Source organism: Protomyctophum parallelum, assembly GCF_964188405.1.
Source record: "Protomyctophum parallelum genome assembly, chromosome: 17".
Classification (NCBI taxonomy): Eukaryota; Metazoa; Chordata; class Actinopteri; order Myctophiformes; family Myctophidae; genus Protomyctophum; species Protomyctophum parallelum.
The window spans coordinates 542,236-567,423 of record NC_139719.1 but is presented as its reverse complement, the minus strand read 5'-3'; the positions used below and the strand labels follow the sequence as shown (position 1 = coordinate 567,423).

The following is a 25,188-nucleotide window of genomic DNA, read 5'->3' as shown; positions in this document are numbered from 1 at the left end:
GCGCAAGCAGAGCGTGCAAGTACTTTCGACCGCTACAAACTGTCAAATCTCAGTAATGACTACTTGTGCCTGATACGGCAGTGGTGCCAGATTACATACATGTATACATAGGAGCATTACCTTTAATCCTCCCGACACTAAAACATATCGTCATTACGTCACCATCGAAAACCAATTACACTCTGGCATTGGGTCCTTTAATCCACATCTTTATTATGTCATCATTGAGAGCTAGTTATACATATACTATGTATATGTAATTAGTAAGTTGATTAGCGGTATACTGTGGTTACTTTGTGCCGTATGCACCGTCCCAGCCGTCCCGCCAATGTTGATGCGTATGCACCGTCCCAGCAAATGACGTAATGACTAATTGTGCCTGATACGGCAGTGGTGTCAGATTACATACATGTATACACAGGAGCATTACCTTTAATCCTCCCTCGTCATTACGTCACCGCCATCGAAAACCATTGGTTTTATAGTTATACATATACATAGTATATGTATAACTATAAAACCATTGGTTTTATACATATACATAGTATATGTATAACTAGCTCTCAATGATGACGTAATAAAGATGTGGATTAAAGGACCCAATGCCAGAGTGTAATTGGTTTTCGATGGTGACGTAATGACGATATGTTTTAGTGTTGGGAGGATTAAAGGTAATGCTCCTGTGTATACATGTATGTAATCTGGCACCACTGCCGTATCAGGCACAATTAGTCATTACGTCATTTGCTGGGACGGTGCATACGCACGGCTAGTCCCGGGCGAAACTAGTACTTGCGCGCTCTGCTTGCGCAAGTAATGATATGCGTTAATGAGCGGTGACGTCATCGTTTCTCAAAAGCTCCGTTTCACATGACTACACAGATCCACTGATCCTTCACTTATTTACTATTTATTTGTTGTTACTTTTGGATGTTTTTGCATATTGTCTGCAGGGTGTTAAATGAAAATGAGTGATGTGTGCATGTGTGGTGTAAACATGTGAAGTTATAAATTAACCTGAATGTTTTAAATGTTCTTCTCATTTCAGATGTCCGTCTGCAGGTTGATTTGAACGATTATAAGGTCAGTTTGGAGGTCAGTTCGGACAGTCTTGATGGAGTGAAAAACCACATGACGGAAGAGTCTGGAGACTCCCTCACCAGCACCTACTCAGAGCTCTACATATCAGCGGGACAGAGTGAAGGCGTTAATAGCCAACATGAGGTGATACAGCTTGAGAGAACTTCCAACATGAAGACCTTGCATGACGATGCAATCAACTGCTGTAAAATCTTTAAGATCATCCTCCCTGGCAGAGAGAAACCCAGCGAAACAGTTCTGACCAATGGCATCGCTGGCATCGGAAAAACATTCTCTGCGCGCAAGTTTGCTCTGGACTGGGCAAGAGGTTTGGAGAATCAAGATATAGATCTCCTGGTTCCCTTTTCATTCCGGGAGCTGAACTTGGTCAGAGATAAGCATTACAGTCTTCTCAACCTGATCCATGATTTCCACCCAACGTTAAAGAAGGTCACAGCAGAGCAGCTCGCTGCCTGGAAAGTTTGCTTCATCCTCGATGGCCTCGATGAAAGCAGGTCTCCGTTGCACTTCGACGAAAATGAAATCATCTCTGATGTCACAGTGACATCATCGGTGGATGCTCTGTTGACAAACCTCATCAAGAGGAATCTGCTCCCCAAGGCCCTCCACTGGATAACCACCAGACCCGCAGCAGCCAATCGGATCCCTGCTGCATGTGTTGACATGGTGACAGAAGTGCGAGGTTTCACAGACCCCCAGAAGGAGAAGTACTTCAGGAAGAGATTCAGTGAAGAGAAGCTGGCCGACAGAGTCCTCTCACACTTGAAGACATGGAGGAGCCTCCACATCATGTGTTACATCCCACTCTTCTGTTGGATCATTGCTACCGTTCTGCTGGACATGTTGAGGACACACACCACCATAGGACAGCTGCCCAAGACCCTGACTGAGATGTGCTGCCACTTCCTGTTGGTTCAGACAAACACCAAGAAGCAGAAGTATGACGAGACTCATGAGGGGGAAAAAAGAAAAAAGAGAGAGAATCAACAGCAGCTCATGAAGTCTGACAGGGATGTTCTTCTGAATCTGGGCATGCTGGCGTTCAAACACCTGAAGACAAGTAGCATCATGTTCTACCAAGAAGACCTGGAAGAGTGTGGTCTTGATGTGAAAGACGCCGCGCTGTACTCAGGAGTGTGCACACAGATCTTCAAAACAGAGAGTGTGCTGTTCCAGAAAACGGTCTACAGCTTTGTTCATCTGATCTTCCAGGAGTTTCTGGCTGCAGTCTACCTGTTCCACTGTTTCACACAGAAGAACATGGAGGTCCTGAAGACATTCCTTGATGATGATGATGATGACATCTCCCTCTCAGGCTTCCTGGAAGCTGCTATCGAAAAATCCCTGAAGAGTAAAAATGGCCACCTGGACCTCTTAGTCCGCTTCCTTCATGGCCTCTCACTGCAGTCCAACCAGAGTCTGTTAGTAGACCTGCTGGGTCAGACAGAGAACAGTCCAGAGGAGATCCAGAAAGCCATCCGGAACCTGAAGACGTTTCTAACTGATCCTGATGCCTCTCCTGACAGATGTATCAACATCTTCCACTGTCTGATGGAGATGAACGACCACTCATTACATCAGGAGATCCAACAGTTCCTGAAGTCAGAGAACAGAACAGAGAAACTGTCTCAGACCCAGTGTTCAGCTCTGGCCGTCATGCTGCAGATGTCAGAGGAGGTTCTGGAAGAGTTGGACCTGCAGAAATACAACACATCAAAGGAGGGGCGACGGAGACTGGTCCCAGCTGTGAAGAACTGCAAAACAGCCAGGTTAGTAGTGGGGATGTTAACATGTTAGATCACTATATACTTCATTCAGAGAGAGAGAGAGAGAGAGAGACCCTCACTTCATATTTATATATATATATATATATATATATATATATATATATTAGTATTGCAATCCAATTCAAGTGTGATTTGTGTTTAGTATATTTAGTGATATCAGGGTGATTTTGCCATGGCATGACAGAACATTTCTTCACTTCACTGCCATAGAGTGGAACAACAGCAGCGAGTTGGGATCGTTTTAATTATTTAATGTTTGTATTACAATCAAATGAGAACAGTGGAAAGTTATGAGCACATTTAAATTAAATATGTGTTACTCACTGCCGCTATTTGCTTAGTTAGAAAAGTATCCAAACACACACACACACACACACACACACACACACACACACACACACACACACATTTCAGACAGCACCACAGGGAACCTCCTTGACAGTGAACATGGTCTGTTCTGTTTTGATCATCTCTGATTTGACATTTAATCTGTAATTACAGACTTGTTGGCTGTGACCTCAGAGAGAAACACGTTGAAGTTGTGGCTTCAGCTCTCAGCTCCAATCCGTCCCATTTGAGAGAACTGGACCTGAGTGGAAACGGCTTGAAGGATTCTGGACTGGATCTCATCTGTGCTGCACTGAAGAGCCCAAACTGTTGTCTGGAGACTCTCAGGTCAGATTAATTTAACATTTTTATTTGTATTTGGTTAAGTAAAGTTCTGTTATAGTAAGTGATTATAATGTAGTTATGATGGTGGTAGTATTTGAACAGTGTGGATGAGGTTAATATCATGGTAACTCACACTACAAGCGCTACGAGCTTGTAGGTCTGCTATTTTTGAAAAATCGTGAAAATGCAACACAGATCTTTAAATATATATTCTTTCAGAATACTTTTTTATTATTTCGACCTCAGGCCTAAATGGGTTAAACATTATGTTATAATTTAGCTATTGAAAAATAGCAGATCTACAAGCTCATAGAAAAATCGTTAAAATGTGGCGCAAATCATTGAATATATATTTCAGAGCAAACATTTTTAACTAAAATATTTGCTTCTGGGGGGTCCCTGGAACTACATATTTTCAGATGGGGGTCCGTGGCCCAATAGAGAGAATTCTGGGGGTCCTTGACATGAAAAAGGTTGAGCACCACTGACATGGAAACATGGGTTTTTCAGAATAATGTTAGGATTTAGAAGCCTTTTTTAATCGACCTCAGTCCAAAATGGGCCAATAGCGTTTCTGTGCTTGCTCAGTATGAAGATGTCCAGAGATATGAGGGACTGAGACAGACTATCCTTCAGTAGACAGGCTTTTATTTACGTTCACATCGGCAGAGTAGAGAGAGAAAGACGGAGGTGTGTGTGTGTGTGTGTGTGTGTGTGTGTGTGTGTGTGTGTGTGTGTTGTGACGGCTCGAAATGGTCCCCGAGCCGCCTGTTGTGACACCTGTCACTCACCCCTGAGAACCGCCTATGGTAAAATGCCCCGTTGTTTGCGCCGGTGCGAGTGTGGAGGCAGACAGGCAGTGTGAGAGCGAGTACCGTCAGCGGTGGATCTGCATGTGAATCGTGAACGAGGAAGTTAACCCCTCGATTCGAGTGTTTTCCGTGTCGTTTTGCTCCGTAAAGTGGCGTAGCCTCGGGCGTGACCGTCAAAACCTGCAGAGCTACAAACATTCCAACAACGGACAACAATAAACCTACGGCCAACTACAACGATCCCCGCAACTTGACCTGTCTCTGTCCCTGTCACCTGTCACCTGTCACACACGGAGCAGTGGTATTTCCCCCTTTATTATTTCAAGCCTCTTTTGTTTGTTATTTTGTTGTTTTAGAGACGATTAAAGAGTTGCGCTGCTCGGACAGACGGACTACACTTTTGTTTACTAACATTCACGTTGCGTCTGCGCTTGCGTTGCGTGGATCTGGAACAATATAGGCTACCGTTTATTTATTTATTTATTTGATATGCAATGAATTGACGGGTGGTTTCGAGCGTACTTTAAGTTGTTGACGACCTGTTTTTGTCTTTTGTTTATTTACAAACATTGCAAAGCATTGGGTCCTGTTTCATGAACTGATGAACTGTTTGTGTTTGGGTTGGTTGAATTGCAATATATTCTAACTTCAAACTGAGTTGACCAGGTGTTTTGTGTGATTTATTTCTTGGTAAAAGGGTTTACATTTAAATATGTAAGTCCTGTGTCGGTTTCACAGTGGTTAACCCAGATGAGGAAGAACTCATAAAAAAAGGAGAAACATCTCTCTGGTAGACTAGTTCTACCTGGCACCCCTAAAAACAAATAACCATCGAACTGTGGAAACCGTTACATAAAAGTGGCACCCCAGATGGGACTTCTAAAACACTGAGAAAATAAAACAAACATGGATGTCAACCAAACAAACAATTCAGTCAATCAGTCAAATGATTCAGTCAACCAGGCACCTGATGTTCTCAATCAACCAATCAATTCAGTCAATCAACCAATCAATTCAGCTGATCAGTCACTTGACGCCGCCCACCAACCAGTCAATCATTCACTTGACGCCGCCCACCAACCAGTCAATCAGTCACTTGACGCCGCCCACCAACCAGTCAATCAAACACTTGGCGCTGCCCCCCAACCAATCAATCAATTGCTTAATGCTGCCAATCAACCAGTCAATCAACCAATCAGTGGAGCTCACAATGTTCAGGAGGAAGGAAGCCACACCAGCCATTCAATTCTTGATATGGAGCTCATTGACTTAACACACTTTGATCTTCCACCTGTACACTGCTTAATGCCACCTCCAACTCTTTTCCCACCTCCGTTACTCCAAATTCAAGGAGAGGTACTCAGTCTGCGTCAGAACCAACAAAGATCACAGAATCTCATTCATGACCAAATCACACAACTCAGAGAGAAACAGGAAAGAGACACATTGGAACTCAAATATGCCATTGACACACTGTCTAACCACATCACACAACTCCATGATCAGGACAAAGGGGACATGAATATTGTTATTGACAAACAGTTCGATTACCACAGAACCCAACTCATCACTGGCGTTCAGTGGCGCTTACAGATCCACCACCAGGAGCTTCTCAAAGAAGTAAACGCAATCACTACTCCTCTAATGAATTCAATAACCCACTTACAAATGGAGCTTTCACAATGTAGCAAAATGTTAAAGGACATGTCTGTTGACATGACCACTCTCAAACAACAGTCACTACACACAGCTTCTGTGTTATCCTCCACTCTGCCACCCCCTGAAAAACAAACCACCTTCTCCAACCCATTGGCTACAGGTCATGCCACACCCTCCCAGATGCACTCTACTATGCATCCTTGCCCTCAGAATCATGGTCTCATCAACACTTCACCTATCACCTCTACCCATCATTCTTGCTCTCCTGATCAAACGTCTGCTCATACAGATATGTTTCGACGCCCTGTAGGGAAACTGCCAATTAAGTTGGAATTTCCTACTTTTGGGAAGAAGGACGACAGTTCTGATCCACTCCTTTACCTTGAAAGGTGTCGTGATTTCCTTGCTCTCAATCCTCTAGCAGATGACGAATTGCTTGCCACATTACGCAATGTGCTTGATGGAACTGCTAGGGATTGGTGGAACGTGGCACGCTTGAACACGCACTCTTGGGCTGACTTTGAGACCAAGTTCTCTTCTGCTTTCTTGTCTGAAGATTACACGGATGAGTTAGCCGACAGAGTCAGAAACCGTGTTCAAGGCGAGAAGGAGAGTATCAGGGACTTTGCTTACAGCTACTACTCGCTGTGCAAACGTTGGAACCCAGACATACAGGAGGATGAGGTCATCAAGATGATTCTTAAAAATATCAACCCTCTTCTTGCTAGCCAGCTCAGAGAGAGAGCAACTACTGTTGACTCACTTGTTCGGCTGGGGCAGCAGTTCGAAAAGGACAGAGAATGTCAACAACAATACGACCTGCGCACCAGACCCTCAAACAAGCAGACAAACAAACAACCCAACCAAACCAACCAAAGCCAACCCTCTCAGTCAGAGTCCACATCCAATGTAGGACTATTCTGTTGGAGATGTAATAAGAAGGGACATGCGCCGGACTCTTGTTACTCTCTGTTACCACCTGATCACCCCAAAAACCGGAACAGGTCCTCAAATAAAAATCAATCATCCAATCCTCACTCTCAGCAACAGACAAACCAACCGACGCTCAGTGCTTTAACACAACCAGAAAGACCCAGAGAAAACTCTTATATCCATCCTTCCATAGTCCCTCCCCATCGACCAATACCACGTCAGCTGGTCTTACCTCTGGCTGTTGGGCTGTGGACAGGAAAAGCCATACTGGACAGTGGGTCATCCTACACCTTAATTAATGAGCAGCTGTGGACCGAAGTGAAGACCAAAAACCAAAAACTTCACCCTTGGGTTGAAGGTCCTTTATATCTGGCTGATGGTGGAGCCAAGCAACCACTTGGATGGAGTGAGGTTGATCTTCGACTGCATGATCAGTGTTACACGATCCCTTCAGTCATTCTACCTCCCGAAACTCTTGCTTTCCCTGTTGTGTTGGGACTTGACTTCATGTACATCAGCGGTATCCAGATGAATGTCACCCACAACTCTTACTGGTTCCCTCATAACCCCGGTAAGAAGTACTCTTTCTCGTCAGAAGGGGCAAAGCTGCAGGATTGGCGTCCTACTGTCGCATTCTTTTCTGCTGTCCCTCCCTTTCTACCCACCCATGACAACCCAGTTGAGGATCTACTTGAACTTGCAGTAAAGAGAGCTCAGCTGGAACAGTCTGAGGAGTTCAAACTGCTGGCACAGCTACGCCGAAATTCTGATGTATGTACATCACTGCTGGGACGCACTGGGCTCTTGAAGCACAAAATTCATCTTGCACAAGAAACTGTGCCCATCAAGCAAAAGCCCTATCGGTTGTCTCCAGCCAAGTACAGCATCCAACATGAACTTCTGCAGGATATGCTGGCCAAAGACATCATTGAACGGTCCATGTCTCCCTGGTCTTCGCCTGTTGTCCTTATCCCCAAGAAGACAGGAGATTACAGGTACTGCGTGGACTACAGAAAGCTAAACAGCGTCACCCAAAATGATGCGTACCCTCTGCCTACCATCAACGAGATCTTGGAGTCCTTGTCTGGCTCTGTCATCTTCACCACCCTTGACCTTAACAGTGGATATTGGCAGGTTGAAATGGATCCACCTAGCCGTGACATGACTGCCTTTGTCTGTGCGGAAGGCCTTTACCGCTTCAAAGTTATGCCGTTTGGGTTGAAGAACGCGCCAGCCACCTTCCAAAGACTCATGGAGACCGCATTGGGTGAGCTGAAAGGGAAAAACTGCTTTGTATATCTGGATGATATAATAATCTATTCCCAGGACAGAGAACAACATTTCCAGGACCTCCAGGAAGTGTTGAACAAACTGAGGGAAGCGGGCTTAACTGTCAACATTAAAAAAAGCAACTTCTGCCAGACTTCACTGAAGTTCCTTGGACACATTGTGTCAGCCCAAGGAATTGAGGTGGATCCCGGAAAGACCAGCGCAGTCCAGGACTTTCCTGTACCAACAAACCTCAAGGCTCTACAGAGATTTCTGGGCATGGCCGGCTGGTACCACCGGTATGTACCCAACTTCTCGCACACAGCCGATCCTCTGAATGCCTTGAAGCGGAAAGGGGCAAAGTTTAAATGGACGGCTGCATGTCAGACTGCCTTCGACACCCTGAAACACCATCTTGTCACCCCTCCAATACTTGGACACCCAAACTTTGACTTACCCTTTGTGGTATACACCGATGCCAGCGATGTCGGTGTGGGAGCAGTACTCGCTCAACGGACTGGACTTGGTACTGAAGAAGTGCTGGCATTCGCCAGTAGAACCCTGAACAGAGCTGAACGCAACTATTCAACCACCGAGCAGGAATGTCTTGCTGTTGTGTGGGCTCTGGAAAAGTGGCGATACTATCTCGAAGGCAGGTTCTTCACTGTCGTCACTGACCATTCGTCACTTGTGTGGGTGTTCAAAACGCACAACCCCAGTACCAGACTTATCAGGTGGGCACTCCGCTTACAAGAATTCACCTTCGCAGTGGAGTACAGGAAGGGGAAGTACAACACAGTCCCGGATGCACTCTCAAGAGCTCCGGTAGATCCTGTTGACCATTCTAAACCCACTTGTGCTACAGTCTTGTCCAGCCATCGAGACTCGCCTACGGATGACTTCCCTCTCTCAGACGAGACTATCTGGAAAGCACAACAGGAAGATCCGGACACACAGGTCATCTACCAGAAAATTCTGGATGAGGGAGAACAGGTCATTAACCCTACCACAAAGTTGACCATCATCGAGGACAAAGTCTACCGTATCTTGGAGTTGCCCCACCGAACCCTCTACCAAGTATACATTCCACAACCTTTCCGTCTATCACTCTTACAACACTTCCATGAACACCCAATAGCAGGTCATCTGGGCAGATTCAAAACATACAAACGACTTCAGTCAGTACTGTACTGGCCAAACCTCAGCTTGGATGTCAAGACCCACACCAAAAACTGTCCGGTTTGCCAAGTGTACAAGCCTGAAGGCCGGAAGACTGCTGGTATGTTGCAGCAAACCATTGTCTCCCAACCGTGGGAAATGTTAGGAGTGGACATAATGGGTCCATTCCCAAAGAGCTCCAAACAAAACGAGTACTTACTTGTCTTTGTAGATTACTACTCCAAGTGGGTAGAGCTCTTTGGTCTTCGTCAGGCCACTGCAAAGACCGTCTCCAACATTCTCACAAGGGAGATCTTGACACGCTGGGGAGTACCAGACTTCATCCTTTCAGACAGAGGTTCTCAGTTTGTCTCAGACCTCTTCAAGGAGACCTGCCAACGGTGGAACTTGAAGCATAAACTGACCACAGCTTATCACCCTCAAACAAATCTCACAGAGAGAGTGAATCGAACTCTGAAGACGATGATTGCCTCTTACGTAGGGACCCAGCATAAACACTGGGATCAGCACCTTCATGAGTTCCGCTTTGCTCTTAACTCAGCCGTGCAAGAGTCTATTGGCGTGACACCTGCAGAGTTGAACTTAAGTCGTCCTCTTCGTGGACCCTTGGACCAGGCTCTTCAACCTCAGAACGCTACGCCAGACTCTGCATGCTACGACCAGGTAGTTCAGCTTCACGAGTTGAAAGCTCTTGTCAATGAGAATCTGACAAAAGCCAGAGTGAAACAGAAGAGGAACTACGACAAGAAGAGACGGGAAGTTCAGTTCCACGTTCGTGACCGGGTGTGGTTAAGGACCCACCCGTATTCAAAGAAGGAAAAATCCTTTACAGCCAAGCTAGCCCCAAAATGGCAAGGTCCATATAGGATTGTGGAGCAGCTGGGCCCTCTGAACTATCGAGCGGTTAAGGAAGAAACGGGTGAAGACATGCGTGTTGTCCATGTCTCACGCCTTAAGGCCTGTTACCCCTCGGCAGAGGAAATGGAGGAACTGGAGCGCCGTAAAGTTCTGGATATCCTGGAGGAGGAAAGCGACGAGGAGACCTTCCTTGGTTTTCCGGACTCTGAAGTCTCCCCAACTAAAATTTCTGTCCCCTCAGAGAACCCTGTGACGACAGAGGAAGAGGAGGATGAGGAGGAAAGTTTATTGGAGACTAAAGCCCTTACTGGTCGTTACCAGTTGAGGAAAAGGAGCCCAAAACGATATGGGAAGTAAATGGACGTAAGGATAGGACCTTACTTTTTTCAGGGGGGGGGGGGGGTGTGACGGCTCGAAATGGTCCCCGAGCCGCCTGTTGTGACACCTGTCACTCACCCCTGAGAACCGCCTATGGTAAAATGCCCCGTTGTTTGCGCCGGTGCGAGTGTGGAGGCAGACAGGCAGTGTGAGAGCGAGTACCGTCAGCGGTGGATCTGCATGTGAATCGTGAACGAGGAAGTTAACCCCTCGATTCGAGTGGATCTCATCTGTGCTGCACTGAAGAGCCCAAACTGTTGTCTGGAGACTCTCAGGTCAGATTAATTTAACATTTTTATTTGTATTTGGTTAAGTAAAGTTCTGTTATAGTAAGTGATTATAATGTAGTTATGATGGTGGTAGTATTTGAACAGTGTGGATGAGGTTAATATCATGGTAGCCTGACCTAAGCAGAGACATTTCTGGTCTAGAGGGGCGGGTCGCGCCTCAGATATGCGCGCACCCTGATTGGATCTCATCGATCTGTCCGTCACCCCCGGCCCCTCCTCTCCCCCCTAGTGCAGCGCTACGTCACATAATTTAGAGCGACGCCCACCCGGAAGGGTTGACTCCCACTTTTAGACTGGTTCAGCCCACGGCTTTTTCCAGGCTTTCATCTTTCGCGCAGACGAAATGAAAGCCTGGGTATCGAGGCTAATATCATGGTAACTCACACTACAAGCGCTACGAGCTTGTAGGTCTGCTATTTTTGAAAAATCGTGAAAATGCAACACAGATCTTTAAATATATATTCTTTCAGAATACTTTTTTATTATTTCGACCTCAGGCCTAAATGGGTTAAACATTATGTTATAATTTAGCTATTGAAAAATAGCAGATCTACAAGCTCATAGAAAAATCGTTAAAATGTGGCGCAAATCATTGAATATATATTTCAGAGCAAACATTTTTAACTAAAATATTTGCTTCTGGGGGGTCCCTGGAACTACATATTTTCAGATGGGGGTCCGTGGCCCAATAGAGAGAATTCTGGGGGTCCTTGACATGAAAAAGGTTGAGCACCACTGACATGGAAACATGGGTTTTTCAGAATAATGTTAGGATTTAGAAGCCTTTTTTAATCGACCTCAGTCCAAAATGGGCCAATAGCGTTTCTGTGCTTGCTCAGTATGAAGATGTCCAGAGATATGAGGGACTGAGACAGACTATCCTTCAGTAGACAGGCTTTTATTTACGTTCACATCGGCAGAGTAGAGAGAGAAAGACGGAGGTGTGTGTGTGTGTGTGTGTGTGTGTGTGTGTGTGTGTGTGTGTGCGCGTGTGTGTGTGTATGTGTGTGTGTGTGTGTGTGTGTGTGTGTGTGTGTGTGTGTGTGTGTGTGTGTGTGTGTGTGTGTGTGTGTGTTCTACAAGTGAAAGCAACATTATTAGACAAAGTTCGACTGAATTTTAAAAAGCTGCAGTAAAACATGTATATATAAAAACCCAGACTATTTTATTATCAGAATTAGATCACCCTCCTTTAGACTCTAAATACTATTAGCTCACCCTCCCTTAGACTCTAAATACTATTAGCTCACCCTCCTTTAGACTCTAAATACTATTAGCTCACCCTCCCTTAGACTCTAAATACTATTAGCTCACCCTCCCTTAGACTCGAAATACTATTAGCTCACCCTCCCTTAGACTCTAAATACTATTAGCTCACCCTCCCTTAGACTCTAAATACTATTAGCTCACCCTCCTTTAGACTCTAAATACTATTAGCTCACCCTCCCTTAGACTCGAAATACTATTAGCTCACCCTCCCTTAGACTCTAAATACTATTAGCTCACCCTCCTTTAGACTCTAAATACTATTAGCTCACCCTCCCTTAGACTCTAAATACTATTAGCTCACCCTCCTTTAGACTCTAAATACTATTAGCTCACCCTCCCTTAGACTCGAAATTATATTAGCTCACCCTCCCTTAGACTCTAAATACTATTAGCTCACCCTCCCATTTCCACTGAATTTATTGAATATTGAAAATGTAGTGTTCTACTGTTGACCAACGTGAACTTTGGACGAATACCTATCTTCATCTGGAAAAAATGATGCTTTTTTGATCCAATTCAAATTGCAGTTTTATGAAAAGTCTTCTTCTGCTGGTTGCAAGTAGCTTCTCTATCCAGGAATATGTATTTTATTGGTTTTAATCTCCCTCTCTCTCTCTCTCTCTCTGTCTCTCTCTCTCTCTATCTCTCTCTCTCTCTCTCTCTCTCTGTCTCTCTGTCTGTCTCTCTCTCTCTCTCTCTCTCTCTCTCTCTCTCTCTCTCTCTCTCTCTCTCTCTCTGACGTCACGCGGTGTCGGGTGTGTGAGTGAGTGGCTGCGTGTGAGAGACGCTGCTGAATGAGAACACTGGTTTTAACCCCTGTCCTTTTTTTCCGAAACTGTCTTACTGCAAAAAAGGTAAGAAGAGTTAAGTTTTAAAAAGCTGGCTGCGGTGGGGATGGCGTCTCCCGGTGCAGGGAGAACGCCATCCATGTCCATTAAACATGGTGTGAGAATAGCCTCTGAACCCCGCTTCACTGTGGAGGAAGTGTTGTTGGCTGTTGGTGAACAAGTGGGACATGAAACAATCACATATGGTTCGCGCAGGAATAAAGCTGTGGTGGTTTTTCTGACGGAAGAGCATTTTGTCCATGCGTTGGTCGGAACGGGTATAATATTAGACGAGAGTCTCGTCAATGTCACTCCGTTGGCTGTACCGTCAACACGGGTTACAGTGTCAGGAGTGCCCCCGTTCATCCCAAATGAAGCACTGGAAAGTGAATTAAAGCGTTTTGGAAAGTTTGCTACGGGGTTCAGGCACGTCCGCCTGGGGTGCAGTGATCCGCGTTTGCAACACGTGCAGTCTCTGAGGAGACAAGCTTTTATGTATCTAAGCTGCCCAACGCAAACACTTGATGCGTCATTTAAAGTAAAATATGAAAGTGGCTACTACACGGTGTATGCAAGCACCGGAAATATGAAATGTTTTGATTGTGGCGACGTGGGCCACAAGCGTGCGGGCTGTCCCCACTCTGACAGGCAGGCCGGCGGCGCTGCGGGTCGCGCACCACCGGAGTTGGGTGTAACGAGTAAACGGAAAATCTCGTTACTGTAACGACACTACTTTGGTCAGTAGCGAGTAATATAACGACACTACTCCTCCAAAATTGATAATCACACTACAGTTACTGGTCGCTTTAGTGCTGCAGTTACTCGTTACTTAATTGCGTCATGTGGCTGCTTTCAGCAGTGTTGCTTTGGACTAATGCACACAACGGAGATGAGTTGAACATGAACAGTAATGGTGCGCTGGAGTCGCGGACTAGAACATGTCAAATTTACGTCGTTTCGGTATTAAAATCTCCGCAACAGCACTGCTCAGTGCTCACAGCGAGCCAGTCTCCCACTGTCACAGAGACGGAGCAGTTGGGGTGTTGCCATGTCCGCTTATTATAAGCGACTTTGGGCTTGTTTTATAATAGCCTGTCAGGCTTATTTTGGGCTTGTTTTCATAGACATGGCTGCTTGTTTCTCTTCCAAAACCTGGCAACACTGCCAGCTGGGAGGGTCTTGTTTGTTGTAGAATGTATGTGCTCTCAGAGTCACAATCACTATAGTTAGTTAATGCAGAGATGAATAAACCAAATATGCCGACATGAAAAACTACATTTAATGAGCATGGAGCAGGGAACTCCACATCATAAAGAAAGGGATCCTAAAGCACTGTGAACATATAGGCTACTGATTTCTCTCAGTCTCATTGTTTTTATTTGAATATATTTGATTTGATTGATTGAAGAATTGATTAGAAGTTTGCATAGAAAAAGTTTTACAAGGTCAAGAGAACCACTGCACTAGACCGTTTTGGAAAGGCCCCTTTTGTTTTATTCCTCCACAACCTGGTAAAGAGCATAAAGAAAGATGTTGTGTATGTCCTCCTTATTAGGATTATAAAGATTTGTTAAGTGGTAAATTATGTGACAATGCGACATGCGATTTTATGGAGTAACGCAAAAGTAATGTAACGAGTAATGTAACTAGTTACTTTCTCCAGGGAGTAATAAAGTAATGTAAGGCATTACTTTTTTCAAAAGTAATATGTAATATGTAGTGCCTTACTTTTATGAGTAACGGACCCCAACTCTGCGCACCACCCCCTGCTAGGAGGGGGGGAGCGACCAGCACACCGCGCGTCGCGCCAGCCAGGTTAACACCCCCGGTAGCCGCACCAGGTTCCCCGGGGAGCGTACTGAGTTTTGTAGGTGCTTCTGTTTTAACGGAAGGCACACAACGTGTTGAAAATGACAATGCAAGAGAAGGTGCTCCCACTAGCCCCAATGTCCCTGATGACGGGGGGGGGGGAGAAATACAAGCTGAGACTGAGCAGTCTGCAGTTGACAATGAGCAACCTAGTACTAGTTGTAGGTCAGGAACAAACAATGTACAGGGAAATAGCCACAGCAAGGAAGTCAGGACAGGGGATGAGAATGGTGAAAACAGGGAGAGAGTGGCTTTGCACAGCTCAGGAGTAACCAGTGTGGAGGTGCACTCACCACCACAGGGTGATCTTGAAAATGAGTTGGAGAATAATGATGATGATGAAGAAGAGATGGAAGAGGTAGATAACTCACAACTCTCTTCCTTTCTAACAGAAAAAGAAAGATCACTCTACTCTACTCATTAAATGAGATTAATCAATTCTTGGACTCAACATATGGAAAACAATCTGTTGAAGTGAGTGACTATTTCCCTGATACTGAGAAATTTACCAGAACTGTGAATATAGTGAGACAGGTAACTGATTATGATCAACTGAGTAAACAAAAAAGGTTCAGATTAAACAAAATAATGACTAAAATGAAGAAAGTGAAGACAGCTGTTCGTCGCTCACGTAAATGAATATGGGTGAACCACATAAGGGTGTTTTTTCTACGTTCTCTGCTTTTACTGTTGTTTCCCTACTTTTTCTCTTTCTTATGGATAGTTTGAGAATAGGGTCGCTAAACATAAATGGAGGCAGGGACAGAAATAAGAGAGGATTGTTAAGTGAATTGAGCACCGTAAAGTTTTTAGATGTTGTTTTCTTGCAGGAGACACACAGTACTCATGATAATGTGGTAGACTGGGGGTTGAGTTGGGAAGGTCAACATTTCCATGGCCATGGTACAAACCTCAGTGCAGGAGTAGCAATACTTTTCTCACCAGGACTTAGCATGACAGATGTTTCTTTCTCCCAGGTGGAGCAAGGAAGGGTCATTATAGTTCAGGCCACGATAAAAAATACAATACTTTTATAAATGTTTATGCATACACCTCAGGTACAGAGCGTGTCAGGCTGTTTAACTCATTAAATAATATTATTGGACAGTATACATGTAATTCCTTGGTGGTGTTTGGAGGAGATTGGAACTGTACACTCTATTTTAATGTAGACCGTACAGGAGAAGAGCCTCACCCTCAGTCAGCGTCAGTTCTATCCAGTGTTGTCACACAACATGGACTGAAGGATGCATGGAGAGAGTTACACTCAGCAGGCAGACAGTACACATGGACTAAGGTCTCTGAGGGTAGGATCAGTGCTGCCAGACTTGACAGGATATATGTCAATACAAACTACAGTAACAGGGTTAGGAAAGCTGTCATAACTCCGGTGGGTTTCTCTGATCACCACCTGGTGATGGTGGACATATCTTTGTCTGTACCAAAAAGACGCAGCCCATACTGGCATTTTAATGTACGGTTAATAGAAGACAAACAATTTTGTAATTTTTTTTCTTGTTTTTGGAAGGAATGGAAAGGAAAAAAGAATGAATATGAAAATATTGTATCATGGTGGGAGGTCGGGAAAGTACAAATTAAGATTTTTTGTCAACAATACACTGCACACACAGCAGCGACACAAAATAATATAATGGAGAAACTGGAAGAAGAAGTAAAACGAGTGGAGAAGGACATGATCAATAGGGGGGATCCCAGCTATGCCACACAGCTGGGAAGGAAAAAACAAGGTCTAGCCCATCACCTGCAACAAAAAGCAAAAGGAGCATTGATAAGGGCAAAGATTTCCACCCTAAAGGATATGGATGGTCCAACAGCGTTCTTCTTTAAGCTAGAGAGGAAAATAAAAAAACAGAATCTAATGCTCCACCTCAAACGTCCTAATGGGGAAATTACAACAGACTCAAAAGAGATGAGAAAAATGGCAATGGACTTTTACAAAGAACTTTTTAGCACTGAGGAATGTGACCCAGTCTCAGTGAATGAGATCCACAAAGACTTACCGAAACTAACACCTGAACAAACGGCAAGACTGGACTCTGATATTAAAAAAGAAGAAGTTACTGCAGCAGTGGGAGAGCTAAACTCAGGGAGCTCACCTGGTATAGATGGGCTGCCTGCAGAGTTTTATAAGTGTTTTTGGGAACTGTTTAAGGATGATTTGTATGATGTTTTTAAGAGTTGTTGTGGATCAACAAGGTCACACTGGTGGGAGTACGGGAGTGGAAGTGGTCAGAAGTACTTGCACCAGGCTCCTCCCCACAGGGCAGCTGGAGGTCCTTGTACAAAGCTCCAGTGGAGAAACGCACAGCGGATCTGCAGTAGAGAATAGTGCACGGGGCCGTGGCCGTGGCACACATTTGGGTAGATTTTGAAGGTGCGTTTTACCAATGGAAATACATAAATTGGCCTCGCTCTGCGCACATTCGTATTATGAAAGGCATATCGGCCCGTGTTGAACGCACTGACCCGTGTTGAACGCACACACATTATGGCTTACCGCGGTCCTGAATATTTTAGCATTGTGGGAGTGTCCATATGTTAATTATTTTCGCTTTGCGCAATTTGCTATTAAGCCCCTTGACCTAAAGACACTCAGCGCATAACGATTAGACGTGGGTCTGACCACCTCATAAACGCAAAAAGCACTGTTTGATTTGACACTTGAGCGGCTCTGGGAGGCTGGTAGAGTGTTGCCATGTCTGTTTATTATAAGCGGCTTATTTTTCTGTAAAGTTGCTTTCTGTGTGGTTGTTTTTCTTGTTTCTAAAGTGGTTATTTGGGCTTTTCTCCTAATGTTGTTTAAACCAGTGATCCTCACACAGCACATTCCGATGTCAATGATCCCCAGATGAATGCATTTGCCCAACTAAGGACAGCTAATCCAAAAATTAAATAAAAAGATTACTTTTGAAAATAGCAGATCTATACCAGCTCACAATGCATCACATTCATTCATTAAAACTATGAACTCTGACTGCAGGGGGATATATAATGATCATTATAACAATGTGCAAGAACATATTTAAAAAGAAGGAAGAACTTTATATTTGTGGACAATCAAAATATGTTTTTTTATTTTAAAGGTATATTCAGTGATTTCACTTAATTCAAATATCACTTATTTTTTTGTTTTGTTGTGATAATCCTCTCTACTATAGAGTGTGCTGGCCATATAAGGAGTTCCTCCCTGTCCCCAGTTAACCCCTGGGGGTCAAAAAACCTTAGGTTTCGTTTTTGACTCTCTATCCTGATTGGACGAAAGGCTGGGTCCCACAGCCAAAAACGAAACCTAAGGTTTTTTGAGTGAAATCACTGAATATACCTTTAATGTGGTGTCATTCAAATTAATCTGGATATGGCAGACTCACTATTTAGAAAATAAAAACATGGCACTTCATTTAAAATAGGTTACAGACCCCTGTTATATGCGCTTATTTTTATAGACCTATTTACTTGTTTCTATGAGACATGGCAGTTTTGCGTCTTTAAAAAAAAAAATGTTGAGATTAGAAACGGCCATAATTCTTTCATTTCTCAACCTTAAAAATAAATAAAAACATCTCCATAATCCGTGGGAAATGTGCTTTCATATGCTGTATCACACCCGATTCAAGTCTTCTTCAATAAAATGCTACGAGCGAACTCAGCGAAGACCATACCATCGGGGCCACAGCATTACGCAGCACGAAACAAATAAAGAGCGTGTGTAGGCTACTGTGTGCAAGTGCAACAGTGCATATACATGCATGCACTAGGCTATATTTCTTCCGTGTCGGGATGGTGATTGAGCTCTTCAAGTTCACAGCCCGTTTGGTCTTTCATAAAAAAACGTTGATATTAGCCTATAAACACTCATGGTTCTCTCATTTCTCAACCGTTTTATTAAATGTAAAAATCTCCATATTCCTTAGGAATCTTGCTTTCATTCGCTGTATGGTACATGGTTCTATCGTTATCGAATTAATTAATTACGCATGGATTGCCAATTTGCCAATATGCTGCTATCTACTCGCAATTCCATTCCGATCTGAAAGGTGGGTCTGTTCTTTTGAGGCATAAAGGTGACAGCATGCAGTGCAATAGGAATAATTAACCCAAATGTGACAAAGGCATGTCATGTCTTCTATGGTGCCAGCCTGAAGAAATGTCATACCACGATCCCCAAAGTGCGCATTCCGTATGTGACATCAGCTGACTGGTAAAGAGAATAGTACGGACATGTTGATTGGGTACGTCTCAAACACGCCTTAAACACACCCATGACTAATTCAAGGCCGTTTTGCGCACACCGTGGGGTGTCAAAAGCGCTTCTTAACATGCCCAAAATTGCAATATGACATACTACACGCCCCCAGATCATAATACTGTAATTAGATTAGTAATATAGAAGTAAGTAAAATAGAAGTCCTAAATCGACCCCATTGACTCTAGGGCCAGCAGAAGTTGTCCTTTCTGTCAGGAGGAAGAAACACTTGAACATCTATGGTTAAGGTGCCCAAGGCTTGGGAGTCTGTTTGCGATGCTATACAGAGATGGTTTAACAGGTTTAATGAAGAAGTAAATGATGAAATGTTTATTTTTGGGCCAAAGTATAAAGCATCACAAAAGAGACGAGTGGGCCTGCTGAACTTTTTACTTGCGCAGGTAAAGATGAGCATCTGGCTCACTAGGAGGAACAAAATGCAAGGAGCCGGGCCAGTAGACCCAGGACTCATGGCAAAAGGACTGATAACAGCTCGTCTCAGAATAGAGTTTGCCTACTATGAACTGATTTCCTGTCTAGAACAGTTCGTTGAGATGTGGGGACATGATAACCTCTTGTGTAGCATTGAGCAAGAATCACTGGTTTTATCTCTATAAGGAAAACAAAAACAAAAAAACATGGGTTTTAATATTATTGTGAGTACCCAACGCATGAAATTCCTAGAAATGTCCTGAAGAATATGTGAGTGTACACAAAAGATTAAATAAAGGCTTCGTTAAAGGTCTCTCTCTCTCTCTCTCTCTCTCTCTCTCTCTGTCTCTGTCTCTCTCTGTCTCTGTCTCTCTCTGTCTCTCTCTCTCTCTCTGTCTCTGTCTCTCTCTGTCTCTGTCTCTCTCTCTCTCTCTCTCTCTCTCTCTCTCTCTCTCTCTCTCTCTCTCTCTCTCTCTCTCTGTCTCTCTCCATCTGGTTGTATTCTTCATTTAGACTGGAGAACTGCTCCTTGTCAATGAGAGGCTGTGAAGTTGTGGCTTCAGCTCTCAGCTCCAATCCGTCCCATTTGAGAGAACTGGACCTGAGTGGAAACGGCTTGGAGGATTCTGGACTGGATCTCATCTGTGCTGCACTGAAGAGCCCAAACTGTTGTCTGGAGACTCTCAGGTCAGATTCATTTAACATTTCTATTTGTATTTGGTTAAGTAAAGTTCTGTTATAGTAAGTGATTATAATGTAGTTATGATGGTGGTAGTATTTGAAGAGTGTGGATGAGGTTAATATCATGGTAACTCACACTGACCATAATATTGATAAGATACAGTGACTAATGTATGTAGTCTTTATGCTGAGATACCACATTTAAAACCTAAACACCTCTGAGTGGTTCAATGTGTTATGTTGTCAGAGTGTCATCCCCTAGTTTTGAATTATATTTATATTAACTATTTTGCTGCTATCTAAGTTTATAAACGTAGCTAGGCCAACGGTGCCTAATGGTGCTAACTACACGTATGTGCGGAGACAACCGTATACTCCATATATGAAAGCGTAGTAGCTTAGGGCAGGAACCCCTTTTGGTGTTTAACCCATTTTGGGCAGGAACCCCTTTTGGTGTTTTAACTAAGCATTATGTTATACTTTAGCTATTGAAAAATAGCAGATCTACAAGCTCATAGCGCGCCGAGTGGCGCGCTACGAGCTTGTAGGTCTGCTATTTATTTTTTATCGTGAATGCAACACAAATCTTTCAATATATAAATTCTTTCAGAAGACGTTTTTTTTTATTTTGACGTCAGGCCTAAATGGGTTTTTGGGCAGGGACCCCTTTTGGTGTTTTAACTAAGCATTATGTCATACTTTAGCTATTGAAAAATAGCAGATCTACAAGCTCGAAGCGCGCCACCAGGTGGCACGCTTCAAGCTTGTAGGTCTGCTATTTTTGAAAAATCGTTAAAATATGGCGCAAATCATTGAATATATATTTCAGAGCGAACATTTTTAACTAAGATATTTGCTTCTGGGGGGTCCCTGGAACTACATATTTTGAGATGGGGGTCCGTGGCCCAATAGAGAGAATTCTGGGGGTCCTTGACATGAAAAAGGTTGAGCACCACTGACATAGAAACATGGGTTTTTCAGAATAATGTTAGGATTTAGAAGCCTTTTTTAATCGACCTCAGTCCAAAATGGGCCAATAGCGTTTCTGTGCTTGCTCAGTATGAAGAAAGTGTCCAGAGATATGAGGGACTGAGACAGACTATCCTTCAGTAGACAGGCTTTTATTTACGTTCGCATCGGCAGAGTAGAGCGAGAAAGACGGACGTGTGTGTGTGTGTGTGTGTGTGTGTGTGTGTGTGTGTGTGTGTGTGTGTGTGTGTGTGTGTGTGTGTGTGTGTGTGTTCGTTCTTCAAGTGAAAGCAACAGAGGGGTATTATCTATCCAGTAATATGTATTTTATTGGTTTTAATCACCCCCTCCCCCCCCCTTCTCTCTCTCTCTCTCTGTCTCTGTCTCTGTCTCTGTCTCTCTGTCTCTCTCTCTCTCTCTCTCTCTCTCTCTCTCTCTGTCTCTCTCCATCTGGTTGTATTCTTCATTTAGACTGAAGTACTGCTGCTTGTCAATGAGACGCTCTAAAGTTGTGGCTTCAGCTCTCAGCTCCAATCCGTCCCATTTGAGAGAACTGGACCTGAGTGGAAACGGCTTGAAGGGTTCTGGACTGGATCTCATCTGTGCTGCACTGAAGAGCCCAAACTGTTGTCTGGAGACTCTCAGGTCAGATTCATTTAACATTTTTATTTGTATTTGGTTAAGTAAAGTTCTGTTATAGTAAGTGATTATAATGTAGTTATGATGGTGGTAGTATTTGTGTGGATGAGGTTAATATCATGGTAACTGTAACTGAGGGGGACACCTCCGGTTACTTAAATTAAACACTGGTTGAGGCGGACAATATGGACTTAATTCTGATCAAAGAATTAGGCTCCGGAGAAGGTATATCTTCAGCAGATTTATTTGCAATGTGATGTATGTGGTCTGGAATACACAATAAACATAAATAAAGAATAGCATCAGTAACATGAACTTGAATTAACTGAAATATCCACTTAAATAGCCACAGCAAGATTGATGCAATCACTAAACAAAGATATGCAGTATGCACAGTATATTGATCAAACATTGGTAGGCTACACAATTATTAAACCCAAACTATGCATGTTAGACTCTAACAATACATATTGTATAGTTCTACAAGGAAATCAAAACTCGGCCCAGGCCGTAGCGTAACGGTCTGGGCACCGGACTGGTGATCCAGTCGCGGTGTGCCGCGGGTTCGACTCCCGGACCCGACACAGCCTTTACCGCATGTCATCCCCCCATCTCTCTCCCGTTTCCTGTCAGCCTACTTTCTATCCCTTAAAAAAATCAATAAAGGCGTAAGCCGCAAAAAAATATATAAAAAAAAAAAAAAAAAAGGAAATCAAAACTCCATGTGGTATATAACATATTAAGGCCAAAAACGGTCCAAATGTTGATAAACACATAATACATTAAATACTGTAACACAGAGTAACATAAACAGCATAAAAACGGACTACAGGCAGTAGGGAGCTAAGCTAACCAAACAACCATGTGCTGTCAATTAACCAAACAAACTATCAAAAACCTAATATACAAAGTCACAGATATTATTTAACTACTAAAGTAACACTTATGACCCAAACATAGTACTTACTTTGATTAAAGAACGCACAGAAATACAAAACAAATACAATACACGGCTCTCAACAGGTTGGACTGACTGACCATGCTGATGCCAAACGCTAAACTGCCTAAACTGCCTAATTTGACTGCCTGTGGAAAAGTACCAGCCAATACCAGGTCAGGCCACTAGGCGGCACTGACAGGCTTTCTGACAGTAACTCACACTACAAGCGCTACGAGCTTGTAGGTCTGCTATTTTTGAAAAATCGTGAAAATGCAACACAGATCTTTAAATATATATTCTTTCAGAATACTTTTTTTATTATTTCGACGTCAGGCCTAAATGGGTTAAACATTATGTTATAATTTAGCTATTGAAAAATAGCAGATCTACAAGATCATAGCGCGCCACCGAGTGGCGCGCTATGAGCTTGTAGGTCTGCTATTTTTGAAAAATCGTTAAAATGTGGCGCAAATCATTGAATATATATTTCAGAGCATTTTTAACTAAAATATTTGCTTCTGGGGGGTCCCTGGAACTACATATTTTCAGATGGGGGTCCGTGGCCCAATAGAGATAATTCTGGGGGTCCTTGACATGAAAAAGGTTGAGCACCACTGACATAGAAACATGGGTTTTTCAGAATAATGTTAGGATTTAGAAGCCTTTTTTAATCGACCTCAGTCCAAAATGGGCCAATAGCGTTTCTGTGCTTGCTCAGTATGAAGAAAGTGTCCAGAGATATGAGGGACTGAGACAGACTATCCTTCAGTAGACAGGCTTTTATTTACGTTCACATCGGCAGAGTAGAGAGAGAAAGAGGGATGTGTGCGTGTGTGTGTGTGTGTGTGTGTGTGTGTGTGTGTGTGTGTGTGTGTGTGTGTGTGTGTGTGTGTGTGTGTGTGTGTGTGTTCGTTCTACAAGTGAAAGCAACAGAGGGGTATTATTATCTATCCAGTAATATGTATTTTATTGGTTTTAATCACCCCCTCCCCCCCCTTCTCTCTCTCTCTCTCTCTCTCTCTCTCTCTCTCTCTCTCCATCTGGTTGTATTCATTTAGACTGAAGAACTGCTCCTTGTCAGTGAGAGGCTCTAAAGTTGTGGCTTCAGCTCTCAGCTCCAATCCGTCCCATTTGAGAGAACTGGACCTGAGTGGAAACGTCTTGAAGGATTCTGAACTGGATCTCATCTGTGCTGCACTGAAGAGCCCAAACTGTTGTCTGGAGACTCTCAGGTCAGATTAATTTAACATTTCTATTTGTATTTGGTTAAGTAAAGTTCTGTTATAGTAAGTGATTATAATGTAGTTATGATGGTGGTAGTATTTGAAGAGTGTGGATGAGGTTAATATCATGGTATCTCACACTGACCATAATATTGATAAGATACAGTGACTAATGTATGTAGTCTTTATGCTGAGATACCACATTTAAAACCTAAACACCTCTGAGTGGTTCAATGTGTTATGTTGTCAGAGTGTCATCCCCTAGTTTTGAATGATATTTTTCACTGCTATCTACATTTATAAAAGTAGCGAGGCTAACGGTGCCTAATGGTGCTAACTACGCGTACAGTATGTGCGTAGACAACCGTATACTCCATATATGAAAGCGTAGTAGCACAGCTTACTTTATAATTAACACATTTTGGGCGGGAACCGCTTTTGGTGTTTTAACTAAGCATTATGTCATACTTTAGCTATTGAAAAATAGCAGATCTACAAGCAAACTTTGAATATATATATTCTTTCAGAAGATTTTTTTTTTTATTTCGACGTCAGGCCTAAATGGGTTAAACATTATGTTATAAATTAGCTATTGAAAAATAGCAGATCTACAAGTTCATAGCGCGCCACCGAGTGGCGCGCTTCGAGCTTGTAGGTCTGCTTTTTTTGAAAAATTACATATTTTGAGATGGGGGTCCGTGGCCCAATAGAGAGAATTCTGGGGGTCCTTGACATGAAAAAGGTTGAGCACCACTGACATAGAAACATGGGTTTTTCAGAATAATGTTAGGATTTAGAAGCCTTTTTTAATCGACCTCAGTCCAAAATGGGCCAATAGCGTTTCTGTGCTTGCTCAGTATGAAGAAAGTGTCCAGAGATATGAGGGACTGAGACAGACTATCCTTCAGTAGACAGGCTTTTATTTACGTTCACATCGGCAGAGTAGAGAGAGAAAGACGGAGGTGTGTGTGTGTGTGTGTGTGTGTGTGTGTGTGTGTGTGTGTGTGTGTGTGTGTGTGTGTGTGTGTGTGTGTGTGTGTGTGTGTGTGTGTGTGTGTGTTCGTTCTACAAGTGAAAGCAACAGAGGGGTATTATTATCTATCCAGGAATATGTATTTTATTGGTTTTAATCTCCCC

The 25,188-nt window shown here is 43.4% G+C and overlaps 1 protein-coding gene across 1 annotated transcript in view; it reads left to right on the top strand.

Moving 5' to 3' along the window:
• Window positions 1-1,131: 1,131 nt before the first annotated feature.
• The window catches only part of LOC310874095 (protein NLRC3-like), a gene marked incomplete at its 5' end in the record, with an annotated part of 28,367 nt that continues 4,310 nt past the window's right edge, over window positions 1,132-25,188 (top strand). The window contains 3 exons of the mRNA XM_083786770.1: window positions 1,132-2,870; window positions 3,390-3,563; window positions 20,113-20,286. Coding sequence (XP_083642896.1) covers window positions 1,132-2,870; window positions 3,390-3,563; window positions 20,113-20,286 — 2,087 coding nt within the window. The remainder of the gene's footprint in view (window positions 2,871-3,389; window positions 3,564-20,112; window positions 20,287-25,188) is intronic.